Genomic DNA, 22,171 nt, shown 5'->3' on the forward strand with positions numbered 1-22,171 from the left:
CACACACCGTTGCGGGTTGCAGGACAACGATTGGGTCCGGGTGTGAGCAGGCGGTGTTTTATCCAACGGACTTTTTTATTTTTATATAGCATCCGTGCTTAATGTTATTGTTCTCTTTTTTTTCGATGGGCATTCCCCATTTTTTCACCTCGTTTTCTCGAGGGATGGGGATTTTGACGGTGGCCGTTCTGTTGTTGTCTCGCTCGGTTGTCGCCTTCTCGACATGGCCAGGCTCTTCTTGTATCTACCTTGTTATGGGGCTCTGATGGCGAGCACGGGACGGAAAACGGAGCGTGTCCGGGGGCTTGGTTGGGTGTATATATATCTCCAATCCTACCCTCTCATCCCAACATTGCCCCCACGGTGTCGTGTGACATGGCCCCCCCATGAATATGCCGGTGGGTTCCCCCGCATATCATTATCCAAGACACGCCGCCGCTGCCGCCGAGCAAGGCGTTGCCGGCCGGCCCGATGTGCTGGCCTCGCCCAACGCCGCGCCCGACGCCTAGCTCGGCATGCTACTTTGCTCCCAACCCGTGCTATCCGCCATATTTTGTTCGCGGTCACACTGAAACAGGTTTAAACCGCCGAGGTCGACTAATCCGGCCTTCGCCTGCCCCAGCCTATTGTCTACCACCGACCGCAGACACGCATGCGAGTCCCGGTATACCTACACCTGCCAGTGCAAAACAAAGCATCCACAGCAGGGCAAATGTCCACACCAACACCTCCAAAACCCGTCCCCCCCGTTCTGCGTCATAGAAGTAATTGGAGAACAACAAGAGCTCATGCCCCATCTATACCTGTCTCATGACCTTCTCTGTTGTGTTTGTTGTCCCAGCACTCGCATCCGCTGGCACCCTCCATTGACACTCCATGTTTCGGGATCACGTTGGGCATCCGCGCGCTCGCTTCGCTTAGCCTCGGGCCCGTCCCGTCCCTTCTCTTCCCTTCCGGGGCGTCGGGCGTTTGCCACGGATCCGGCTGCTTGCTCGGGATAGGAGGGTGTGTCGTGTTGTGTTGTTTTGTGGTATGTTGTCTCCGTCTGTCTGGGGTCGTCTCTTTATCTTGGGGGCTTCCGGGGGGGTGAAGGTTGGCTGGATCGGCGTGACATGGCATGGGATGGGATCACAGGGTCATGACACGTATATGCTCCGGTCAGGTTGGCTGTATTTACTTTGGGTCTGGTCAAGACGCATGGTGCTGAGTCGTGTTGACAACGGGTGAGTGGCCCTTTTTTGCATCCATGTTTTCTCTCTCAAGGTTTAGGGGGCGTGTGAAGTACATTTCCCAGCAATGGGTGTAGTCTGTGGTCTCCTCACCCGCCGGCCAAAGAATAGGACCTTGAAAAGTACCCGAGGTGTTGTGGTTACCTACCCTGGGGGTCCAAGCAGCAAGGACTCGAGAAGAAACTCAAGCAGAATACCCAAAAGTGAGACGAAACAACTGAGACTCCCGGATTAAGAAGACAACGGAATTAAAAGCTATGTTTAGAAGGAAACTGCTATATTTAGAAGACAACTATTTTTAGAAGAGAAATTAAGTTGAAAATAAGAACCTCAAATCGAGAACGAGGAAACCAAATCGAGGACTTTGGAAAGAAGGAAATCGAAAAGAAAAACCAGTGGTCAAATAAATACATAAATAATCTGAATGGCCCACAAGGTTTGCTAACACTTCCACATGCGCAAGGGCGTGGGTATACTGTGTGTATTGTTTCGGGGCTGCAGGACGCCAACATCAACCACTTGAGTGAGGTATACGATACTACTACATTACCTATTCTGCAGCCTTGCTGTTGGGCATTACTTCGCGTCGAGGCGGCGATCCTACCTTTGGTGGGGCGCGGTCTAATAGACTTGATGTGTTTCTAAGCTCTGGCGATATAGAAGCCAAATCACCCATCGCAATGATGACCCTCGAAGAAAGAGTCAAATCGATCCTAGAGGTTGAAGCCAAGATCGAGGCGATTGAAGAGAAAAGGGAGTCGACCACTAGGTTGAAGGACGAACTGATTAGGCAAAATGCTCTCGTCGTGACCGTCGACCCAGATGTCCTCAATAGGATTTCGCGAAGTGCATCCAAGGCGATAGAAAAGAGACATGGGCGTAAGGTCGTCAACATCAGCGACTCGGTCATAAAAGCCCGGAAAAGAATCGTGGAGATCGATAAAGAGATGAAGGAGGCGGAAGAGGAGCTTGAGCTGTGGCGGGCCGAGCTTGAGAAGTTGCAAGGGACCTTGACAATGTGTCGTTGGATGAACTTGAACAGCTTCAGGAGAACAAGCAGCGGCTAGAAGAAGAGCGTTAAGAATCCCCCGGATCAGGAATAGGCGGCTCGCCGGACTCTTGCCTGGATTCCTCTGCAAGGCTGGCGGGGCGCGCGCCCAATCTCTCTAAGTACTGCGCATACCGTTCCGACTCCCTCAAACGTTGTTGAACATCGAGGGAGAATTTTCCATCTGGGCCATCGCACTCGTAAAACTGTTTGACTTCCTGCTCCCAAGAAGATTCGTAGAACATGGGAAAGACGCCCCTGTAGTATGCGTTGACGAAAGAGCTGTGATGTCCGAAGATGACGGCTAACGACATGTCGATGCGCCTCGGGAGCTTCCGGTTCCATTCAGAAGCAAGCTGACGACAATGCTCAGATGTGTCTGCCCAAAGAACGTCGCGAAGCCAGCGGTATTCGATCCGGAATTCCACACCAGACACCATGTCCGGAGGGCAACCTGCAACCCATGTCGGTGGTAGGAAGAACTGTCGCGGTACCGTCCTTGCCCATTCCCAGTCGATGATGCCCTGAATCTGCATGTTCTCGTCAACTATGATATTAGTCGGACGAAGGTCGGTGTGGGTCAGCACAAAAGGATACTGATTCTCGACGATGCTAGGCAGTCTGTTCTTCAGGTCCTCTAACGCAAATACCTCAAGCTCTGCGACCTGCCGAGACAACTTTTCCGGCGGGAGCCTAAGACTCTCATCCAGGAGGCGGTATTGGTCATAGGCATAGTCGAGGGGGGTAGCAAACTTGGTCGGCTGGATGGATAAGCTGGGGTTTTCGCGTTGGAGATCATTTAGTTGTATAGAGAGCAACGGGCCGACACGTGGAGTCGTTCCCCCGTCGGGATCCGGCATTAAGGAGCCCGCATAAGGAAATTCTTGCTGCCGCAGTTGAGCGAGGATGTCGACGAGTTGCGAGTAGAAGCGTTCTCTCCGTGGCAAACCGCCAAGCCTGAAGTCGACAAGATTCAGTGGCTGGCCAACAATATAGCTCTGGACGATGTAGGTATGTCCTGTGGGGTTCTTCTCGTCGGCGGCCCCACCGCGGCCGAAGGCGTGGATATGGGGTACGGGTATCGTCGTATTGGCTTCGAGGTAGCTAGCTGCTTGGTTAGAACAAGTAGGATAGGGCAAATGGCATGATCATCTCACCGGACGGTAGCAACTTCGCTCTGTACTTTATCCCAGACATTGGAGATACAGGGCACCAATGGGAATCTCACAACCCATTTCGTGGAGTCCTCGAACTCGACGAAATAGCAGACATTGTAGCTCCCGTGCGCATGATCTCGAAATATCCGGCAGGGCCTGGACGAATTGTGCTGCGAAGCTAACTTGCAGACATCATTTGGGTCGATGGAGTCAATGAAAGCCTGTAAGGCCGTTTTACATTGCTCATCGGTTAACGGGAAATTTTCCATGGGATGATAAGCATTGTGGTTTCGGTGAACGGATTGTGGAAAGCAGCAACCTCTCGATGTTGGGGAAACTATAGACGGACAAGGGACAAGGGGCATGCGCTCCTGCCAAGTTGAGCATTGTCCAACCCTAACCCGCACTTGGATTGGTGAGAAGCGGAGAACCGCGGCTAGAACACTTTTAGAAGGCTTGGTCTAGGCAAGAATGACAGGTGCCCTCCATTAATGAGGGTAAGTAAGTGTGTTCGTCGACGAACCCCTCCATCAAAGAGCAGGGCCAATCCGGGCCCAGGCCTCGCATGGGCTCAAAAGTGGGCATATCACCAAATTCAAGGGACGTCACAGGCAGCTGGCACCAAAGCGAGATTGTCACATCTCAATTCCCTATGTATCGTATCCTCCCTTCCTCCACCTCATTACCTATGTACACAAGCAAGCGCCTCTGCCCCAGGCGAAGGGGGTGTGTATCCCGCTCAACAATACCAGACGGATCCCTTCGGACCCCCAGAGCTAGCTTGACGCTGAAGCCGCCATCATGGCCGTTGTTGTTCTCGAAACCGACCCCCCCTCTCTCCCGGAGCGCCGTGCCGACCGCCCCCAATGGAAGGTTATACCATGAAAGAGACGCCAACGTCGGCCGATCGATTACCCGTGCCCTCTTTTTTCTTTTTCGCGAAAATCCAATCTCATGCTGTTCAATCCATCCCCCCATCTGTCGGCCTGCGTCACCAAAACGGCCGACCATTTCTGGTTCGGGCCTGTGGATAGATAGGTAGGTCCTCGGGAGCGCACAAAATACACCGCCAACGCCGGGCAAGTGAAGGAGAAGAGGAGCGAAAAGCGTATCCTGAAGAAAACCCGTGCCGTGATCCGGTTCCTAGACATAAGAAAATGGTCATGTAAAGAAGTTCTGTCCCATCCGGATGTGAGACAATCCCCGAGGCCCTTTGTACACTCAGGCCTCGCTGTCGAAGAGAAACAAAAGGCAAAATAAACTCCGTGATGCCATCCCAGAAAAACGCAGCCGAGGCTATGCAAGTCGTGTCGTGGAATGTAACCGTAAGAAACCCAAGACATCATGCTCTCGTAGACTCATCAGCGTATCGAAGGAGATGGTGGAGGCGATAATGATTACGCAAATGACGTGATTGTAAAGCGAGTGAGCCTCCTCCTTTCGCGCTGCCCTTTCGGTCGGTTACCCCCAACCGGTGTTGAAGTCAACGTCCCTTAGTAAGGCTGCGGATAGTATGAGGGTGGTGGCGGTGGCGGTGGGGGCGGTCCCCGGTAAGACTGCCTCCGCTCTCGCGGCGCCGGTGTCCTCCTCTCGCGCAGGGGCTCGAGCGGGGGTGGCGTTCGCCCTCGGGCGGCCATGGGTAGGTCTCTTTCATGGGCGGTGAGGCTAGGTCCACTCGCCACGGTAGTAGCGGCGCCAACACGCCGCGCTCCTTTGCGGGGGCCCCCGTTAAGGGCGCTGAGAGGCGGGTCCTTGACGGCTTGCTCGTTATCGTCGGGAAGGGTCAGTTCAACCAAGCTGTAGAAGTACTCGAGCACTTCTGGGTAGCGCTGTACGGACGCCTGCCAATCTTCGTCGATGCCGCGCTTTAGCTGCGCCTGGGCGGCGGCAAGTTCATTAGGGTGCGGCTGGGAATGGTAGTAATGGTATGCGTGGGCGGATAGGCGTTCCAAATGCTGGGCGTGGGCCGCCTTGCGTCGCTCTGTGAGAAGTCGGAAGTACTCGAGAATATAGTCTTGCGCATGAGCTCGGACCCACGATCTGAGAATCAGGTTAGCGCGCTCGTTCATATCAAAAGGCAGGGAAGCAGGACGAGAACAACTCACCGGATGTCATTGTATATCGACTGCATCATGCGGCTCTCGGCCTGCCTGACGGCGACCTCTAGGCCCTTAGCCTCGCATTCGCAGGCGAGGGCGGCCGGAGCGTGGCAGATGGCGCAGTCTGGATCCATCCTGACGACCCCTTTCCGGGATTTGGAATTGTAATCTCTGGGATACATCGTTTTAGCGCTTTGCGTTCGAAACGTGCTGAATGTGTTTGGGTCATGTGGAAGGGGGGATGGGGGGGAGGAAGAAAAACAACACCAAGTCTTAACCTAGTGATACAGAAAAGAGGCTGACATGCGTAGAGTGGCCATGGTCTAGATCATGGCCGGAAGATTCCAGGGTCCAGCCCAGAATAAGAGGACAAGGGCGAGGTAGCGGGAGAGAAGGAGCGGGAGGAGAAGCAAGATGATGTGGGAGGACAGAGGGCCAGATGATAGGGAACACGCAGCCCGGCGCGCTGGGTAGCAAGAGGACGGGAAGAGGGCGTGGATGGGCTGATGAACTGACCTGGGCTAGGAAGCACGCAAGAAGGGACGGGAGTCGAGCGGCGGTAACAAGAGTAGGGCGTCGACACAGGTAAAGGGGGAGGGGGACAAGGCCGAGTTGCTGCAGTTCGTGCGTCGTGTGCTGGACGAGCGTGGACGAGGAAAGCCAGAAGCCGCAGCAGGACGAGACACCACGTTTCCCGGGGCAGTAGGAGGAGAGAGAAGAGACACAGAGTGGTTGCAGGAGACGGTGTCGAGTCAGGATCGATCTGGGGACAGCAAGCGGCTCTGTTTGGCGGAGAGTGGCCGAGGGTGCAGCAGAACCAGCAGGACCAGCAGGACGAAAGCAAGACGAAGCAAGAGGTCGCAGGGCGTCGCAGGAGGAGGTGTCGATGGAGTTGGGCGGTAGTCCAACAATGGCCGGGGGCACTCGCACAAACCAAGGCGGGCTTAACCACGTTTAGACTGGGGACGGTGTCGTGGCTCGAATGCGGGCCTTTGGCAGCATTGGTCTGCAGCATGCAGCGGCCCAATGTTGGCTCAGCCAGTCCCACGACGCGCAGATTCCGGCGGGGCCCAATTAACCCTCGACTAGGTTTCGAGTTGTTGTCCGCAACCGTGTCGTCCGGGGGTGGGGAGGGGACGGGGGGGCGCGTTGATTGCAGTTGCAGAGTGCAGGTGGACGGGGATGATTCGTCCTGCTTTGCGTATGGAAGAGAGGATGAGAGAGAGCAGCAGCAGCAGCAGCAGCGGCAGTAGTGATTGTCGCGGTGGCGGGGTGACAGCGGGCGAGCAGCAGAGAAGAGGAGAGAGCAGTACCGCAGCACCACCTTGATGCGGATCCTCGGCCAGAAGAGGAGGTCGGGTGGTGGAGACGGTTGAGTTGAGGAGGGGATCACGAGAGGAACGAGGCGGGGGTGTAGGGAGGTTTTTAGATAGGAAGGGAGGATCGAAAAAGGGAGAGAAGAAGGACGAGATGGATGCCTTTTACTTTAAAGTCAAAGTAATCTGAAAGCGGATGACAGGACGGAACCAATTGACAGCAGAAATGAAAGACCGTCTCTTCGGTTTCTTCGGTGGCTTCCCTCGTTTGCCGCCCAGTTGGTGTGTGGGTTTGGTGGGTTGGGCACCCGGGGGGCAGCTCACCACTTTTCGGCTGCTGACCGCATGTTTGGGCAAGTTTGGCCACGGAGAGGGCCAGCCCCCGAGCGGCAGACCGAGAAGCACGAATTGCGGGCCAGCCAGCGTGACGCGGGAGAGCACCTGCATGAACAGCGCAACCTGAATCCTTGCCTCCTACCTTGCCGGGAAGCAGAGGCGGGTAGATGATGGGGGTTTGCGGGGAGCGATCGCATCTTCGCAGATTCGGATAAGTGAAGGCAAGCCGTTCGTTGGGTTGAATTTTGTGCGAGTGACGAACTTGACCATCGACAAAAAAAAGATGGGACGGATCGGACGACCCGATCGCGGGGCTCCTTCCCTCCCGAAAGCTTCGGCTTCGAGCGGACCGAAAGAGCTGAGCTTCATCTGCACTCCCGTGGGGTGGGACTAACTGGGTATGGTCTGCGAGTGCTGAGCTTATCTTTTATCGGACGAGCACCCCCTGTTCAAATTTATGTTCGCAGCATGCCGACTTGACTCTACTCGACCCATCTCGAAACCCTGCGATTCTTGAACGAGGGGGGACGCGCCACAACTTCCGACGGTGCACACACCGCCCATGATGGCCTGTCGATGTCCGCGTAGCCCGCGGGTGTTCCTACCCTTCCTTTATCCGCCGTTATTTGCCCCCAATGGCATCTCCCGTTCGAACCTTGCCGCAGCGATCCATGGCACGCGACGGAGCAGCTCCGAGGCCTCGGGGCCGACCGACGCAACCGCAACGTCGACTCGGTTAAACCCCCACCCGGACGACTACTCCATGTCCACTTTCGCCGACAAAGCGAAATTGAACCTCTACGCCGGCGGCGGCGGCCACGGCTGCATCTCGTTCTTGCGCGAAGCATACTTGGAGGACGGGCCAGCCAACGGCGGGGATGGCGGCCACGGCGGTAACATCTACATCCAGGCGGTCCATGGCGAGACCTCGCTACACAAGCTATCGCGGAGGAAGATTGTGCGTGCGGGTAAGGGGAAGAGCGGCATGGGTGGCGCCAGGGGGGGACGACGCGGAGACGACGTGGTCATCGCTGTTCCTGTCGGGACAGTGGTCAGAGAGCTGAGTCGCGACGACCCAGAGGCTGAAAACCGCTTTCTGGCGACCCGAGACAAGAAAAGAGTCGGGAGGGATGTGCTCCCGGTGGAAGAAGGGCCGGATGGGGAGCCAATAGATGACCCGTCTCGCAGCAAGTGGATGCTTTACCCTGGGATGTCCTCCTCCGACATGAAGCGGGTTCAGCTACCGCCACTGCCGAACCGGGAACGGCTGCTTCAACAACCCAAACCGCCAATACAGCTGGATTTGTCTCGCCCCACGCCGCGCCCGATTCTGCTTGCGGTGGGCGGAATTGGCGGGTTAGGGAACCCTCACTTCGTCACCAAAGGCACGCCGAAGCCCATGTTTGCTACTCGAGGAGAGGGTGCCGTGTCGATGGAGATTGAACTGGAACTCAAGCTCCTGGCAGATGTCGGTTTGGTTGGCTTGCCAAATGCTGGCAAAAGCACACTCCTCCGTTCCATCAGCAACAGCCGCACACGCGTGGGCAATTGGGCCTTCACCACCCTCCAGCCCAACATCGGCACCGTCGTGCTCGACAACAACAAGGGCCGCCCGGTACTAACGAGCTACCGTAAAGTCTCAGACGCATCCCCCCTCCGAGACGACCCCTTCAACATCTCGGCCGAACCCCAACCCGAACTCGAACGGCGCACCCGGTTCACCATCGCCGACATCCCAGGCTTGATCGAAGGTGCCCATCTCGATAAAGGCCTTGGCATCGCTTTCCTCCGTCACGTCGAACGAGCCGGTGTGCTGGCCTTCGTCCTCGACCTCGGCGCAGGGAATGCCGTGCAGGCACTGAAGGCCCTTTGGAACGAAGTCGGTCTGTACGCCCACATGCGCGAAGAGGAGGAGCGCGAGCGCAAGCGCTTAGCCGCAGTCGACTGGAGCGCCACCGCGGGGACCGACGCCGAGGACAGCACTTTCTGGCCGAGCTCCATGACGGACGATTATAGCACCACAGCTGCGAATACCGGCGGGCTGCATATTGCTGGAAAGCCGTGGTTTGTGGTGGCTACCAAGGGGGATCTGCCGGATACGCAGGAGAATTTCAAGGAGCTGAGGGAATACCTGGCTGCGATTGGCCGCGGGGAGGAGCCGCATCCGAGTGGTGTTGAGGGCGCGTGGACGCACGACTGCGCGGCTATTCCGGTCAGCGCGATCAAGGGGCAGGGGGTGGACCGGGTGGTGCATTGGGCGGTTGGCTTGTTGGATGGCTAGCCGCTCCTGGGAGTTGAGGAGCAATACATACGCACAGTGATCGAGTTGGTGTTGATACTTATAGTACCTCCCTACCTGGACTAAACTGACTCGCACCGAAGCAAGCCTTGGGGGGAGAAATCAGGAAATGGAGCTGCGGCAGCCCAATATTCTCGTGTATAAAATAAATGTATACTTTACCAAACTGTTCCTTGACATTTGACCAGGCCGTCAAGGTCTCATGAGCATGTATCGTCCAACGTTCAAACCCCCTAATCTGTAGCACTGGAGAGGGAACCTTAAAGTTTTACGCCCTCGGCCCTCAAGCGCCTGGCTCGGGTCATCTCCACCCAGATAAGATAAGTTCCCCGCCCCCACATTTCGCAGCTTCATGTCTCTTGCCGCAGCACCTGTTTTTTTTTCTTCCTCCACTGGTCGGAAGCCAACTCAATGCGATTGGAGCGCATTGCAGCTGTTTACAACAGCGGCCTTTCTCTCATCGCTCCATTTTCTACAATTCCCACACTAGTAAACATGGGTCGCGGAAAGAGAGTATGTATAACCAAAGATTCCCCATACCTCGATTTAGCATCTTTTACTCACTGTTGATAAAAGGGACATCGAGGCGGCCGCGGCGGTCGTGGTGGCCGAGGAGGTGGTCGCGACAATCGTGGAGGTCACCGTCCCTACCAAACATACCCCGAGGTACCCAAAGAGAATAAGCGGCTCGAACAGTACTACAACACCCTGGTCGACCTGCCCGAGGAAGAGAGGGCCGATTTCTGGGCTGCGCTCAAGAGGGAGTTGCCCAACAGCTTCCGGTTCTGCGGGTCGAAAGGTCACGCTCTCGCCGTAAAGCGCCTGCTCCAGACGAGATACATTCCTGAAATCACCAGCATCACTCACGATGGTGTTACCGTCGCTCCCCCGACGGCCGTTCCTTGGTACCCCGATGGACTCGCCTGGTCCATGACCACCCCGAAAAACGTCATTCGCAAGTTTCCTCCCTTCGCCGCCTTCCAGAAGTTCCTCGTGTCCGAGACCAGCGTGGGGAACATCAGCAGACAAGAGGTGGTGAGCATGATTCCGCCTCTGCTCATGGACGTCAAGCCGGGGATGGCCGTCCTCGATCTCTGCGCTGCGCCGGGTAGCAAGGCCGCCCAGCTACTGGAGATGATCCACCGTGGCGAGGAGGCTCGCATTCGGCAGGTTATTCGGAGCATCTCTGGTGATGAAGCCACGAACGAGGATGTTCTCGAGGACGACGAGACGACACGCCTGGAAGCTGACCCTAGCGATGATGGTAGAGCCACTGGCATGCTCATCGCCAACGACGCCGACTACAAGCGCAGCCACATGCTTATCCATCAGTTGAAGCGTCTGTCTTCACCCAACATGATCGTCACCAACCACGACGCCACCATGTACCCCTCACTCAGGATACCGAACCCCGAAAACCCATCTAAGCCGAACTACCTTAAATTCGATCGTATTTTGGCCGACGTCCCCTGCTCCGGCGACGGGACCCTCCGAAAGAACGTCAACTTGTGGAAAGACTGGACTCCCGGTAATGCCTTGGGTCTACATCTCACACAGGTCAGGATTCTCGTGCGTGCTCTCCAGATGCTCAAGCCCGGCGGCCGCGTCGTCTACTCGACCTGCAGCATGAACCCTGTCGAGAACGAGTCCGTGGTGGCTGCGGCCATCGAGCGGTGCGGCGGACCCGACAAGATTGAGATCCTCGACTGCAGCGACCAGCTCCCCCTACTGAAGCGGAAGCCGGGTCTGCGGAAGTGGCAGATCATGGACAAGTCGGCTCGCCTATGGAACTCATGGGAGGAGGTCGAAGAATATGTAAAATCTACAGAGGATGGCATTATCCCGGGTCGTCTCGTCGAGAGCATGTTCCCGCCGTCCGCCAGCAGCGACTGCGCTGATCTTCCCCTGGAGCGGTGCATGCGGGTGTACGCCCATCAGCAGGATACCGGCGGCTTCTTCATTACTGCTCTACACAAGAAGGAGGAGTTCAAGGCGAAGCCCGAGGAGAACAGGAAGCAGCCTCCCAAGGCCAACGGCAAGGCGAATACTGCCAAACGGCCGTTGGAGGAGGAGGACAAAGAGGAGGCTGGTGTTAAAAAGCTGAGGCTGTCCGAGGAGCCTGCCAAAGAGCAGCCGGCTACAACCGAGCCAGTGGCGGCCATAACAGAGGAGGCCAAGGCAGAAGTCGAAACCGAGACGAAGCCCGAGGCCATCGAAGCGCCGGCCACCAACGACGCCGTTGAGGAAGAAGCCACCCCGGCCCCTCAACCAACAGACTCAACATCCGCAACCCCCTCCGTAGCAACCCCCGCGGCCACAGCCGCAACCCCCACCGCCCAGGATTCCATCCAGGAGCCCAAGCGCAGGCCGGACGGCCCCTACGAAGAACCCTTCAAATTCCTCTCCCCCGACCACGCCGTCATCAAGAAGGTGGCCAAATTCTACTCCATCTCGCCGCGCTTCCCCTCGGACCGGTACATGGTGCGCAACGCGCTCGGCCAGCCGGCCAAGGCCATCTACTACACCTCAGCACTGGTGCGCGACATCCTCGTGCTCAACGAAGGGCGCGGCGTCAAGTTCGTGCACGGCGGCGTCAAGATGTACGTCAAGCAGGACGCGCCGTCGGCCGAAGTCTGCCAGTGGCGGATCCAGTCCGAGGGCATCCCCATCCTGCACGGCTACGTGGGGCCGGAACGCGTGGTGGTGCTCACCAAGAAGGCCACGCTTAAGAAGCTGCTCGTCGAGATGTTCCCCAAGATCGCCGGCGACGACTGGCGCCGCATGGACGAGATCGGCGAGCGCGTCCGCGACCTCGCCCTCGGCTGCTGCGTGCTGCGCGTCCAGCCCGAGGGCGGCGACCCGGACTTTGCCGAGAGCATGGCCCTGCCCCTGTGGAAGAGCTTCCAGAGCCTGAACCTGATGCTGCCCAAGGAAGACCGCAGCGCCATGCTGCTGCGCATCTATAACGACACCACCCCGCTCATCAACATGGGCATCCAGAAGAAGCCTGCGCCTGCCGAGGGTGCCGCCGCCGAGATCAAGGAGGGCGGCGAGGACGGCGACGCCGAGATGAAGGACGCCGCTCCTGCTGCTGCCGAGGAGGCGCAGGAGGAGGAGGAGACCGTCGGCGCGGCGGATGTCGAGGTGGCGGATGCGCCCGCTCCTGAGGCGGCTGAGGCGGTTGAGGCCCAGGCTGCGGACACCGCTGCTCCTGTGGAAGGACCAAAAGCTTAGATGGCACGTCTTTTCCGTCGGATACGGCGAGTGTTGGGGTGCTGTTTCAGCTCTAAGTAACCGGGGTGGGTTCTGTCTGTTTGTTTGTACGTATTACGATCTATCTTTTGGGATGCAAAAGGGAAAATAGACATGGGATTTGGAAAAAGTTCTTTCTGTGATGTCATTCATGTCTGTGATGGTTGAGTTACTGGCCGTTTCGCCAGCGAACAACGTTGCCCTGGCATCACCTAACCATCCCACGCGACACAATGATATGAACGAGGTGAGATACGTGCGGAGCCAAAAACATATCGATCTTTTTCCAAAACACTCTATAACAGCAACAACATGGTATCTACGCCGAACCCAAAGCACATACACTCGGATCAGTCAACGCCCGTCCCTCTCGCTCTCACAACTCGACAACAGCCACAACATTAATCACCCAATCCTCGTCAAGTTCGTCCACGGACTCTAACCCATTCATCGTCAAGCGTACCCCATAGATCCCACACCCCCCTCTCTCTCCAAGGGCGCCTCCCCAGCCTCCCTGCTCTTTGTACCCAATACACCCTCCTATATCAAGAACTCGCTCAGAACCTGCACTCTGGTCCTAGCTGTGTTGGACCCGTGATCGCCTTCGCTCATGACCTGCATTATCTGTATCATGCGATCTAGACCGGAGTTGGCATGTTAACACCAGTCTTGTACCGATTTACGAAAGGAAAACGTGAAGAGTATGTGTGGCCTCGGGGGCCCAAGACCATAAATGAGAGAGGGGTGTGATAGATAGGTGGAGGATAGAAAAAAGAAAAAAAGAGAAAAGACCCCTCAGCAAAAAAGAAAAAGAGCAAAACTCACGAATATCGCCCCTAGCCCTCACAAACAGCGGGTCCTTCGCCATACTCTCCTCACCACCCGGTTCCCGGGCCACCTCACGCAGCACATTCCCAATACACAGCGCCTCCAAAAAGGCGCGGTGGTTAAACACCCACCAGACGCGGGCCTCGGCCTCAAAGAGGGCAAACAGCACAAAAAACGCCGTGATGGCGTCGTGGGCGGCCTCGAGGGTGCCGCGGGCGTTGACGGGGACGTCCTGGCTCTCGGAGGCGTGGACGAGCATGAGGTTGTGGAAGTAGTTGCTGCTGAGAAACAGGGTCTGGCGCACGACGCGCTTGTTGGACTGGGCGAGCTGGGCGAGCGCGTCCGGGTCCCAGGAGCGGAAGACGTCCGGGAAGGAGCGGTACACGGCGCGGAAGTCGCCGATGAGTTTGGACTTGTGGCGCGCGGTGGTGCAGATGGGCACGTCGAGCGACCGCGGCGAGCAGATGGTTTCTTGGACGAGGTTGGCCAGCGTCCAGGACCCGCGGATGTAGGCCGTGTCGGTGGGGTCGTCGGAGGCGATGGAGGAGTCGTCTTCGACGAGGTCTTCGACGCTGACGTCGGTGTGGGTGGCGCTCGGGGGGAGGGAGAGGAGGACGGTCAGGAAGGTGTCCTGGAGGAGGACGGCTTGCCAGACTTTGCGGCGCTGTTGCTTTTCGAAGGGGGGTGCGTCGGGGACCACTGGAAAAGGGGGTTAGAGGATGCAGTGACGTATGTATGGCTAGGGCCAGATCCAGGGAGCACGCACCGATGTTTGGATCACGGTGTAAACCCATGGCATAGGCCTGCCGCATTAGTATTCCGGCAAAGGCCCAGCCATCCGAGGCGTGGTTGTCATTAATAAGAAAATACGTGATGAGGACCATCGCTTGGATGGTCTTGATGGAGGCGGTGCTCAGGTACGAGCACATGCGCAGTGCTTGATTACTCGCGGAGGCGTAGAACTCGGCTGTCTGCTTTCTCTCCTTCGGTGACGTCGACGTCACGAACTGTGTGCCCAAGGCCAGCATCACGAAGATCAATGCCACAAAAGCGGCATCAGCGCGGTCTTTTTCGGGCCGAGACAGGGACCAAAAGTGCTCATAGTCGGCGTAGAAGGTTTGCCGGTGAAGCATAGGGTACACCGGGTCAACGCACTCGAAGTAGCGGTTGAGAAGAATGTCAGCCTGCAGCTTATCGGGAAGAACAGAGATGACCTCAGGTAAGCCGCCCTCGCAGGTCCAGTAGTTGGCAAACGGGTGCTCGGATCCGATGCCAAAGACGTTTGATGCCCCCGGAGAAGAAAAGGGGACGTTGGACAGGAGGCCGGTGGAAGTGGCCACCGAACCTAATGCTTTGAGACGGCCAACGTTCAAGCCCCGGTCGGCGGCGTTGGGCATGCTATGGCTCAGGCTGTCTGAGCGTTTCTTGGGCGGCCTGGTCATCCGGCGGCCATTTGTTGCGCTCCGGGTGGTTTCTCTACACGGGCATAAGTTACAAGTCGTAGTTTTTAAAGGTGCTGTGGATTACCTACTCAAGAAGATTGGCCACATGAGCATATTCACAATTTGTCTGGCGTTTGATACCTGCACCGTAATCAATCAGCCATGGCTCCCGTGTAGGGAGTTAAGGAGACTTACACGCAAGGCAATGCGGTCTTCCTCGGTCACACTAGACGCAATAACGTTAGTCTTGGATGTCACGAGAATCGGGATTTATTCCCGAGACATAACTATATCCAGACCTCGCACAAAGGATACCAAGTGACACAACACATTGCACCAAGTCGAACACGACGAGATTGCAACAGATGTTGGCAATTGTGTGGCACACGCGTGTAAGTGGGACTTGTTTTCTCGGCGTTTTGGTGTTGAACTAAAATCTTTTTTTTTGTCTTTTTTAAAAATAAAAAAAAAACCGCATACCTTGGTCTTCCGCTCGACACATTCAAAGCAAGACAGAGTCGGCTTGTTTCGTTTTTGCTTCTTCCTCGGCTGGTCCGTCGTGGCCGTCGCCGAGGGAGAGGCACTGCTGCTGTCTCGATCGTCGTCAGGGGACACGCCAAGACCGGGGCTAGGTCCGTGACCGTTAGTGCCGGTTCGGTCGGCGTTGACCGGGGTGTTTGAGGCCGAGACCCATATTGCCGGTGATGACTCGTCAGCCACCCCGACTTCTCCACGCGCTGCCCTCTTGGGGCCACGGCGAAGTGGTGCGCCGCCGCCAGAATCAGAGTGCACGAGTGTGTGCGGCTGCCGGAACTGATGATGTTGAGAAGCGGCTTCGGGCGACACGTAAATGGTGGATGCGATACCCGAGCTCGGCGCTGGAGCTGTTAAGACCGAGAGGATGGGCGTCGGGCCCAGGGCTCGTTGTTGCGGCGGTCTCTCCATTCGCGAACTGCAGGAGTGCCAAGGTGGCGAGCAAACGACGACGGCCTAGAGGGAAAGACCGAGGCTGCTGCGATGCGATGAGCGAGGGGCGGGTTTCTGGCTGGCTCCTCGAGTCCTAGTCCCAGTCAGTTCCCAGTTTCCCCAGAATCTCGGACCGTGGGCGGACGGCGCCAGCTGCGGGACGGAGTCCGAGGAGAGTTTGTCTCTCTCAAGGCACACAGCACACGAGCGGTGCAGCAACCCGCAGCCCGGGAATAACGCGCGGATGCGGCGCGTGTCTTTGCCGTCCGGGTTTCGCAACCAAAGTAATCTGTTCCGCGGAGGAAACACAAGCGGCTGGGCAGGGCTGGGAATAGTGAGGGATTGGAAACAATCGGAAATGGGATTTGAGAGACTGGGAAATGATGGGGTGAGCCATTGAGGAGGCGGGGATAAGAATAACCCCGGATCTTCGTCAGTGGCAGCATCAATTCGCCAATTGAGGGGCAGACCAAACTGCCCCGTTGACAGACAAGGAAGGTGGCAGCCGCTGACAAGCAACTCTGAGTAGCAAGGGCGCAAAGGTCAGCTTCTAAACGCCGAGCAGCTCCGAAGAGAAGAAGACTCCACTAAGCTTTGACGCACTGATTATTGACGAATAACGCGATTTGCATTCCTCTTCTGTACCTAACTGATGAATCGATGCCTTCCAAGTCTTGAACCTCTCCCGATAGTAGGCAGTCTCGGCAGTCGATCTGCGAAGTATAAGGTACCTATTCAATTTCGTTGCACCATGTGATTCAACGGCTGGGCCCGAGTTGGTATTGAACAACTACCGGCAATATATACGACCCGTCTCTCTTCGTGAAACAACCGCGAGAAGGGTCAATGGTGAATTAATCATGTTTATTTTATGCTGGATGTTGACTCTTATGGCGTCCCAACGTGCAATAAGGCAGTTCAGCCAAATATGAACTCCTCATAGTTCTTCCGCATCCTCGTCAAGCCCTCCTCCAGCGTCCAACCCTTGACCGCACATATCCTCCTCGAGATGTTCTCGAGCACGCGGTCCATCTCCTCGCCCGCGCAATGCAGGTCGCTCTCCACCAGCAACCGATCATCGGGGCATGCCCGGACCACGTCTGCAAACTTGTTCTCCCCGCCCGCCGTCGACAGGTTGATAACCGTCGAGAGGGAGAAGAACGTCCGCACGGGGATGGCCGGGTGGAGGTACTGCTGCATCATCTGCGGCGAGCCACTGTACGAATGCAAGCACACCCTCGGCGGGAATGGCTTGGGCTTGTAGTCCTTCTTCCTCTTCTCCTTGACCGTTGCGGGCTGTGACGCACCACCACCACCACCACCACCACCCTCCTCACCCCACCACTCGCCCCCCTCATCCCCATCCTCATCCTCACTCGACGACGAAAAGTCCTCCGCCCCCGTCGCCACCATCTTCTGCTTCTTCCTCGACACCACCTCCCGCTCATGGCCCTTCCACAGCGCCGCCAGCGCATCAAACAGCACGCCGTGCGCCTGCACGCCATGGATGCTCACCGCCACGCCCAGCTCGCCCGCCAGACGCAGCTGCGCCTGGAGAACCCGGATCTGGTGTGCCATCTTCACGTGGTGCGGGCTCAGCATGCGACCCTCGCGCCCGCCGGGCGTCAGCGTCTCGTCGCGGCGCGGGGGGGCGCTGGCCTCGGCCTCGGCCTCGGCTTTGGTGGCGGTGGTGGTGGTGGTGGTATGCTCGGCGGCTGCTGCAGGGTCTTTTATCCCCCACGGCCATGGCAGCCGGAACGCCTTGTCTAGCCCGACCTCGCCAACCAGCGCGGTTCCGGCGTCGAGCACGCGCTGCCGGGTGTCGGCGAGGAAGGTGCTGAGCGGGATGGGGTTTGGGAGGGAGGCGATGAAGGCGTCGTCGGGTTGGGGGGAGAGTACCGAGCGGTAGTGCTGGGTTTTGTGTTGGTCGGTGGTTTCGGAGGGTGCTGTGCTGGCCTCGGTGTCGTCGTATAGTTGGTAGGAGAACCAAGGGTGCCAGCCGAAGGCGGGGATAATTTTGTCGGGGGTGTCTTGCTTTGCAGGCGAAGCCAGCACCGAGCGGTCTCGTATAGGGTTCTTGGCCGCGGCCGTAGTCACGAGATCTTGGTCCTGTGAACGTGTGGCCATGATGGTCAGAGCACGAACACGCATGCTGCCTACGCTGGCAACCGAGGACATGGTGTCGGTCGGGTGGCAATGGGCATCGCAGACGCCAATGTGCCATGGGAAGTCATCGAGATGGCCTTCATTCTGTTCGGGGAGTGCCGAAGCGGATTGGGTGTCGTTTAGATTACACATGATATTGTCTGCTGGGGTGCGTTTGATCTGGGGTTGGGGTAAGTACTGTGTAAGACCTGATCGCGTGGGGGTCGTTGTACTTAACTCGTCCCAGGGCTAGGTGCCTGATGATGTTACGCGGAGCAGCTAAACAAGCCTGCTAAAAAGAAATCGTCGCCCGGTGTACCCAAATTTTTAAGTTTGACGTCTTTCACTGTGCCTCAGCCATGAGTGAGATTGTCTCAAAAATTACGGGTGTGGAGCGAAAAGAATTAGGCAGGTAGTGCCTGGCTGCCTGCCGTCAGTAATGCTTCCACTAGCTTCCTCCCCCGCAAGAACCCCGCGTAGCTCTTGGCGTCGATCTTCCGTTTGAGCTGCAGGGGTTATACGCTTTGGAATCTTCCATAGGGTACTACTACCTACAAGGTAAGGTACCTACCTAATTACCTGGGCACCTTTCAGTTTTCTTTCGATCTCTTTCAGTGAGTACAAGTATATTCTCGATGCATTCTTTACTTCATTCTTTTTTTATTTCTTTTATTCAGTTTCTTTTACCCGATTTCTTCTCCTTAGCATACCTTTCTTTACTTTATTACTCTAGTCCTTGTTACTTGAATTTCCAAACTCTCCTTTTTTTCAATAAGGTGATATCAGAGAACCAAAAGAGCTGGCCCATCTCGTTGTTCTACTTGACATAAAGGGGCGCATAGATATTAACAGTGTGTCGGACGACGAGTCATTTCTTTTGGAAGCGTTATCTGTACTCCCAAGGGTCGACCCTCGTTTGTATGTACGTGGCACTCGTCTGCATCCGTACTAAGAACATAGAGTCATAGACAAACCGCAACTGAACGTACTTACTATCTACCTTAGTTGGTGCCAAAACCTGAGCGCCTTTCCTCCCTTAGGCTTTTCCAACCTGTTTTCTGATGATAACCAAGATGGGACTTCACGCACAATGCATACACCTATAACATTCCTACCTAGTCATCACTAGCCTCACACGCTTCACCCCATGTGCATTTACCCTGTCTTTGAATCGAAAGGTCGGAGATGATGGAGAAGATGGATGCGAGGTATAATTATGGGGCATACACTTCGGACTGTAGAACCCAGACCTCACGGACTGTATTCATGTTAACGACGCAGTCGAATCTACCTATCAATCTGTAACTACAACCAGCCCCCCTGAGCGCCCTCCCCTGCATCCTGCCCTGTGCTCACCCCTCTACTCGCCGGGCCAATGTGCCGCGGCTACGCTCGCGCGTACATGCCGGGTGCCGTTTTGGCCGCCTTTCTCCGTGTGGTGCCCCCGTGTGTGCCCCCTAAGCCCCCGCGTGGCCTGTGGTACCGGCCGGGCGTAGAAGTGTAGTGTAGGAAAATATACGGACTGGGCGGCTGGACTTTACTATTTAAGCTATTTAGTAGCGCCTAGATTGATAGATTTGACTGTATTGTTGAACAAGTTCAATTGAGTTGGCTAAGAAAAGAAGAGTTGTAAAGATTAGGGTTGGGGTTATATATAGGTCTGGTGGAAGTCACGGGGTACAGTCCGAAGTGTATGCCTGATAATTATTCTCTATCTATGTATATGCAATATATATATACATTCTAATTATGGTTACACGAGTTATTAGCATGAAGCCGTCCTCGCGCACCTATCTCCCAAAACTACCCATAGCCGAGCAGCGAGCCCCATGGTCAAGCGGTGAGCCCCATGGCACGATTCTAGCAGCCGACGTGGTTCGGCTAGTAGATCGTGTGACTCTGGTCGATTTATTCGTGCCGCAAGATCAACATGCGTCTCAGGCGCCAGCGTTGCTCCATCCAGGCGTCTTCCTCCCTTTGCGGATCTGGCGTGATGAGTCCGCTCCGCTCGTCATCGTGACCGTCCTCGTAATCTCCACCGTCCTCGTAATCTCCACCGTCCTCGTAATCTCCGTCGTCCTCGTAATCCCAATCGTCCTCGTAACCTCCATCGTCCTCGTCATTGTCGTCGTTCTCGACTAGCCTCTCGAGCCACAGCGCCACTGCCTCGTCGTGGAGTCGGCGCCCGATGGCTTCCGGGCTACCGTCACTGGCGTGTTCGTCCTGGAACGTTTGGGCGTGGTGTTCCCGGCTGACTAGTGTGCCCCTGCGTTGACCAGCGAGGTAGATGTTGGACAAGTGCAACCTCCTCGACGAGTGCGCGTATGGGTGATGGACGGATAGATAGTGGCCTGAGTCTGACCCGTCGTCCGTTTCATATGGTGTGGGTGGAAGAGTGTTGGGCGGAGTGTTAGGCGGAGTGTTAGGCGGAGTGTTGTCCTACCAGAACCTGGAATATCTAGCCATCGCTTGTTGGAACTCAGGGCAATTCGGGTTGTTGGCATTCGGTCCCCCAGTCGTGTTGCCATGGATGTACGAGCACATGGCCTTAAAATAGATGTACAGAACCGCGAGAGGAAGGAATACAAAGGTGCTCGTGCCCGAGATAGCGGCGGTAACGAGGACAACGGGAAAGATTCCCATGATGATGAATGTCCACACGTAGAATTTGATGGTTGCGAGGACAATACGGCCCATGATTGTGTCTTCGGTATGGTTCGCCATGGCTGCGATTGAACGAAGATTGTAAAAAGGGATGATGTTCTGAGAGAGGTGGGAGAATTGGGTGAAAATGGAGGGTTTGGCGGAGGTGGAAGGTTTGGTGTAAGGTGGGGGGGTTGAGAAGAGGGAAAAGACGGGGGGAGTCGAGAATATAAAGACAGAGACGGAGGGGTCCGTGTGCTGGCTGATTTGGTGTAAGGTAAGGGGGGGGAGAGAAGAGGGAAAAGACGGGGGAGACGAGAATATAAAGACAGAGACGGAGAGGTCTGTGTGCTGGCTGATTTGGCCAGAATAGTTCTTTGAGCGCTGAATGACGAAAGGTCGAGGCTCGAGCGCAGTAGATCACCGAAAAATTGACTGCCACGAGATCAACAGAGATTTACCAAAAACAAGAAGAGTCTGACCGCGGCACCTGACGCTACCAAAGCGTGGGGAAACCATACCCAATCCATAGACCGTCCAATTCCCAGGTATCTCCCCCGATAACAACCTAACTCCGAAACGCCGCTCATGAGTCCCTCCCCAACCCTTCACAAACTCTGCCAGAAATAATTGGCATAGAAGAACCTAGAAAACTTCCTATCGATATTCACCACGTGAACATCCCCCTTCCGATCATTCCGCACCACCACCCGATTAAACTCCCCATCCTTGCTATCCCTCTCAATCTCAATCCCCAGACTCCGATAAACCTTCAACCGCAGCAGCAGCTCATCCTCCAACGCCCCACCACTCCCAGCACCACTCCCCTCCCCAACACCCACACCCCCCCCATCCACCCCCTGTAGCTCTAGCTCCTGCAGACGAGCATTCAGATCCACCAACTGAGCCTGCAGACGCTCCGTCTCCATCTCAAGGTCCGAAGCAGCCTTGGCGACGCGGAACTTCTGGGTGTCGAGGCGGGCGATCTCGGAGGCGTGCTGAGTGGACGAGTGGGAGGCGGTGATCTCGGCGTGCTGCGACGACAGCTTGCCCAGCGTGCGGCCCAGCTGCCGCAGCGATTCCTCTGCCTCGCGCACCCGCAGCTCGCGGGCCTGTTGCAGCGTGGAGAGGGACTCGGATACGCGCGACACGGCGGTTTTGTCGGGCGCGATGTTGAAGTTGGAGATGGTGTGGCGGATGAGCTGCGGTGAGGGTTAGTGGGTTGTTGTTGTGGTTGTTGTTGTTGAGTGAGGGGTTCAGGGGGTGGGGCTTACGGTGGAGGGGTCTTCTTCGAGGAGCATTTTCGCAGTTATTTGCTGGCTTTTCTAATTTGGATTTTGTATTGCCTGATGAATAGAGGGAAAAAAGGGTTGCTTTCGATGAAAAATGATCGTTTCCGTTGTGGTCTGGA

At 56.3% G+C, this 22,171-nt stretch overlaps 10 protein-coding genes across 10 annotated transcripts; 2 read left to right on the forward strand and 8 right to left on the reverse strand.

Annotated features, from left to right (window-relative positions):
- Positions 1-2,306: 2,306 nt before the first annotated feature.
- F5144DRAFT_592594 (kinase-like domain-containing protein) lies at positions 2,307-3,703 on the reverse strand (the record flags this gene model as incomplete). Its single annotated transcript, XM_066790375.1, has 2 exons — positions 2,307-3,381; positions 3,435-3,703. 2 exons carry the CDS (start codon positions 3,701-3,703, stop codon positions 2,307-2,309), a joined length of 1,344 nt encoding a protein of 447 aa, XP_066642758.1.
- Positions 3,704-4,061: 358 nt separating this feature from the next.
- F5144DRAFT_571704 (uncharacterized protein) lies at positions 4,062-4,663 on the reverse strand (the record flags this gene model as incomplete). Its single annotated transcript, XM_066788847.1, has 2 exons — positions 4,062-4,358; positions 4,493-4,663. Coding segments are annotated over 2 exons (453 nt in total), but the record flags the coding sequence as incomplete, so codon positions are not given.
- Positions 4,664-4,927: 264 nt separating this feature from the next.
- Positions 4,928-5,667, reverse strand: F5144DRAFT_488948 (uncharacterized protein; the record flags this gene model as incomplete). Its single annotated transcript, XM_066785696.1, has 2 exons — positions 4,928-5,474; positions 5,540-5,667. The coding sequence occupies 2 exons, from the start codon at positions 5,665-5,667 to the stop codon at positions 4,928-4,930; spliced, it is 675 nt and encodes a 224-aa protein (XP_066642760.1).
- F5144DRAFT_226264 (uncharacterized protein) lies at positions 5,615-6,781 on the reverse strand. The gene is made up of 2 exons (XM_066783172.1): positions 5,841-6,781; positions 5,615-5,704 (listed from the first exon to the last, which is right to left on the reverse strand). The coding sequence occupies exon 1, from the start codon at positions 6,546-6,548 to the stop codon at positions 5,862-5,864; it is 687 nt and encodes a 228-aa protein (XP_066642761.1). The 5' UTR covers positions 6,549-6,781; the 3' UTR covers positions 5,615-5,704; positions 5,841-5,861.
- Positions 6,782-7,948: 1,167 nt separating this feature from the next.
- Positions 7,949-9,466, forward strand: F5144DRAFT_491020 (P-loop containing nucleoside triphosphate hydrolase protein; the record flags this gene model as incomplete). The annotated part of the gene is made up of 1 exon (XM_066785834.1): positions 7,949-9,466. One exon carries the CDS (start codon positions 7,949-7,951, stop codon positions 9,464-9,466), a length of 1,518 nt encoding a protein of 505 aa, XP_066642762.1.
- A 513-nt stretch (positions 9,467-9,979) lies between these two features.
- Positions 9,980-12,718, forward strand: F5144DRAFT_547706 (S-adenosyl-L-methionine-dependent methyltransferase; the record flags this gene model as incomplete). The annotated part of the gene is made up of 2 exons (XM_066787490.1): positions 9,980-9,997; positions 10,061-12,718. The coding sequence occupies 2 exons, from the start codon at positions 9,980-9,982 to the stop codon at positions 12,716-12,718; spliced, it is 2,676 nt and encodes an 891-aa protein (XP_066642763.1).
- A 558-nt stretch (positions 12,719-13,276) lies between these two features.
- On the reverse strand, positions 13,277-15,951 carry F5144DRAFT_592598 (uncharacterized protein; the record flags this gene model as incomplete). Its single annotated transcript, XM_066790376.1, has 4 exons — positions 13,277-13,360; positions 13,584-14,263; positions 14,496-15,038; positions 15,480-15,951. The coding sequence occupies 4 exons, from the start codon at positions 15,949-15,951 to the stop codon at positions 13,277-13,279; spliced, it is 1,779 nt and encodes a 592-aa protein (XP_066642764.1).
- A 939-nt stretch (positions 15,952-16,890) lies between these two features.
- On the reverse strand, positions 16,891-18,270 carry F5144DRAFT_488620 (TatD family; the record flags this gene model as incomplete). Its single annotated transcript, XM_066785671.1, has 1 exon — positions 16,891-18,270. One exon carries the CDS (start codon positions 18,268-18,270, stop codon positions 16,891-16,893), a length of 1,380 nt encoding a protein of 459 aa, XP_066642765.1.
- A 1,540-nt stretch (positions 18,271-19,810) lies between these two features.
- On the reverse strand, positions 19,811-20,841 carry F5144DRAFT_629611 (uncharacterized protein; the record flags this gene model as incomplete). Its single annotated transcript, XM_066792388.1, has 2 exons — positions 19,811-20,383; positions 20,561-20,841. 2 exons carry the CDS (start codon positions 20,839-20,841, stop codon positions 20,026-20,028), a joined length of 639 nt encoding a protein of 212 aa, XP_066642766.1. The 3' UTR covers positions 19,811-20,025.
- Positions 20,842-20,984: 143 nt separating this feature from the next.
- Positions 20,985-22,061, reverse strand: F5144DRAFT_629612 (Spc24 subunit of Ndc80-domain-containing protein; the record flags this gene model as incomplete). Its single annotated transcript, XM_066792389.1, has 2 exons — positions 20,985-21,962; positions 22,035-22,061. 2 exons carry the CDS (start codon positions 22,059-22,061, stop codon positions 21,369-21,371), a joined length of 621 nt encoding a protein of 206 aa, XP_066642767.1. The 3' UTR covers positions 20,985-21,368.
- Between the last annotated feature and the right edge of the window lie 110 nt (positions 22,062-22,171).

Source organism: Chaetomium tenue, assembly GCF_020726465.1.
Source record: "Chaetomium tenue strain MPI-SDFR-AT-0079 chromosome Unknown F5144scaffold_4, whole genome shotgun sequence".
NCBI classification, from domain to species: Eukaryota; Fungi; Ascomycota; class Sordariomycetes; order Sordariales; family Chaetomiaceae; genus Chaetomium; species Chaetomium tenue.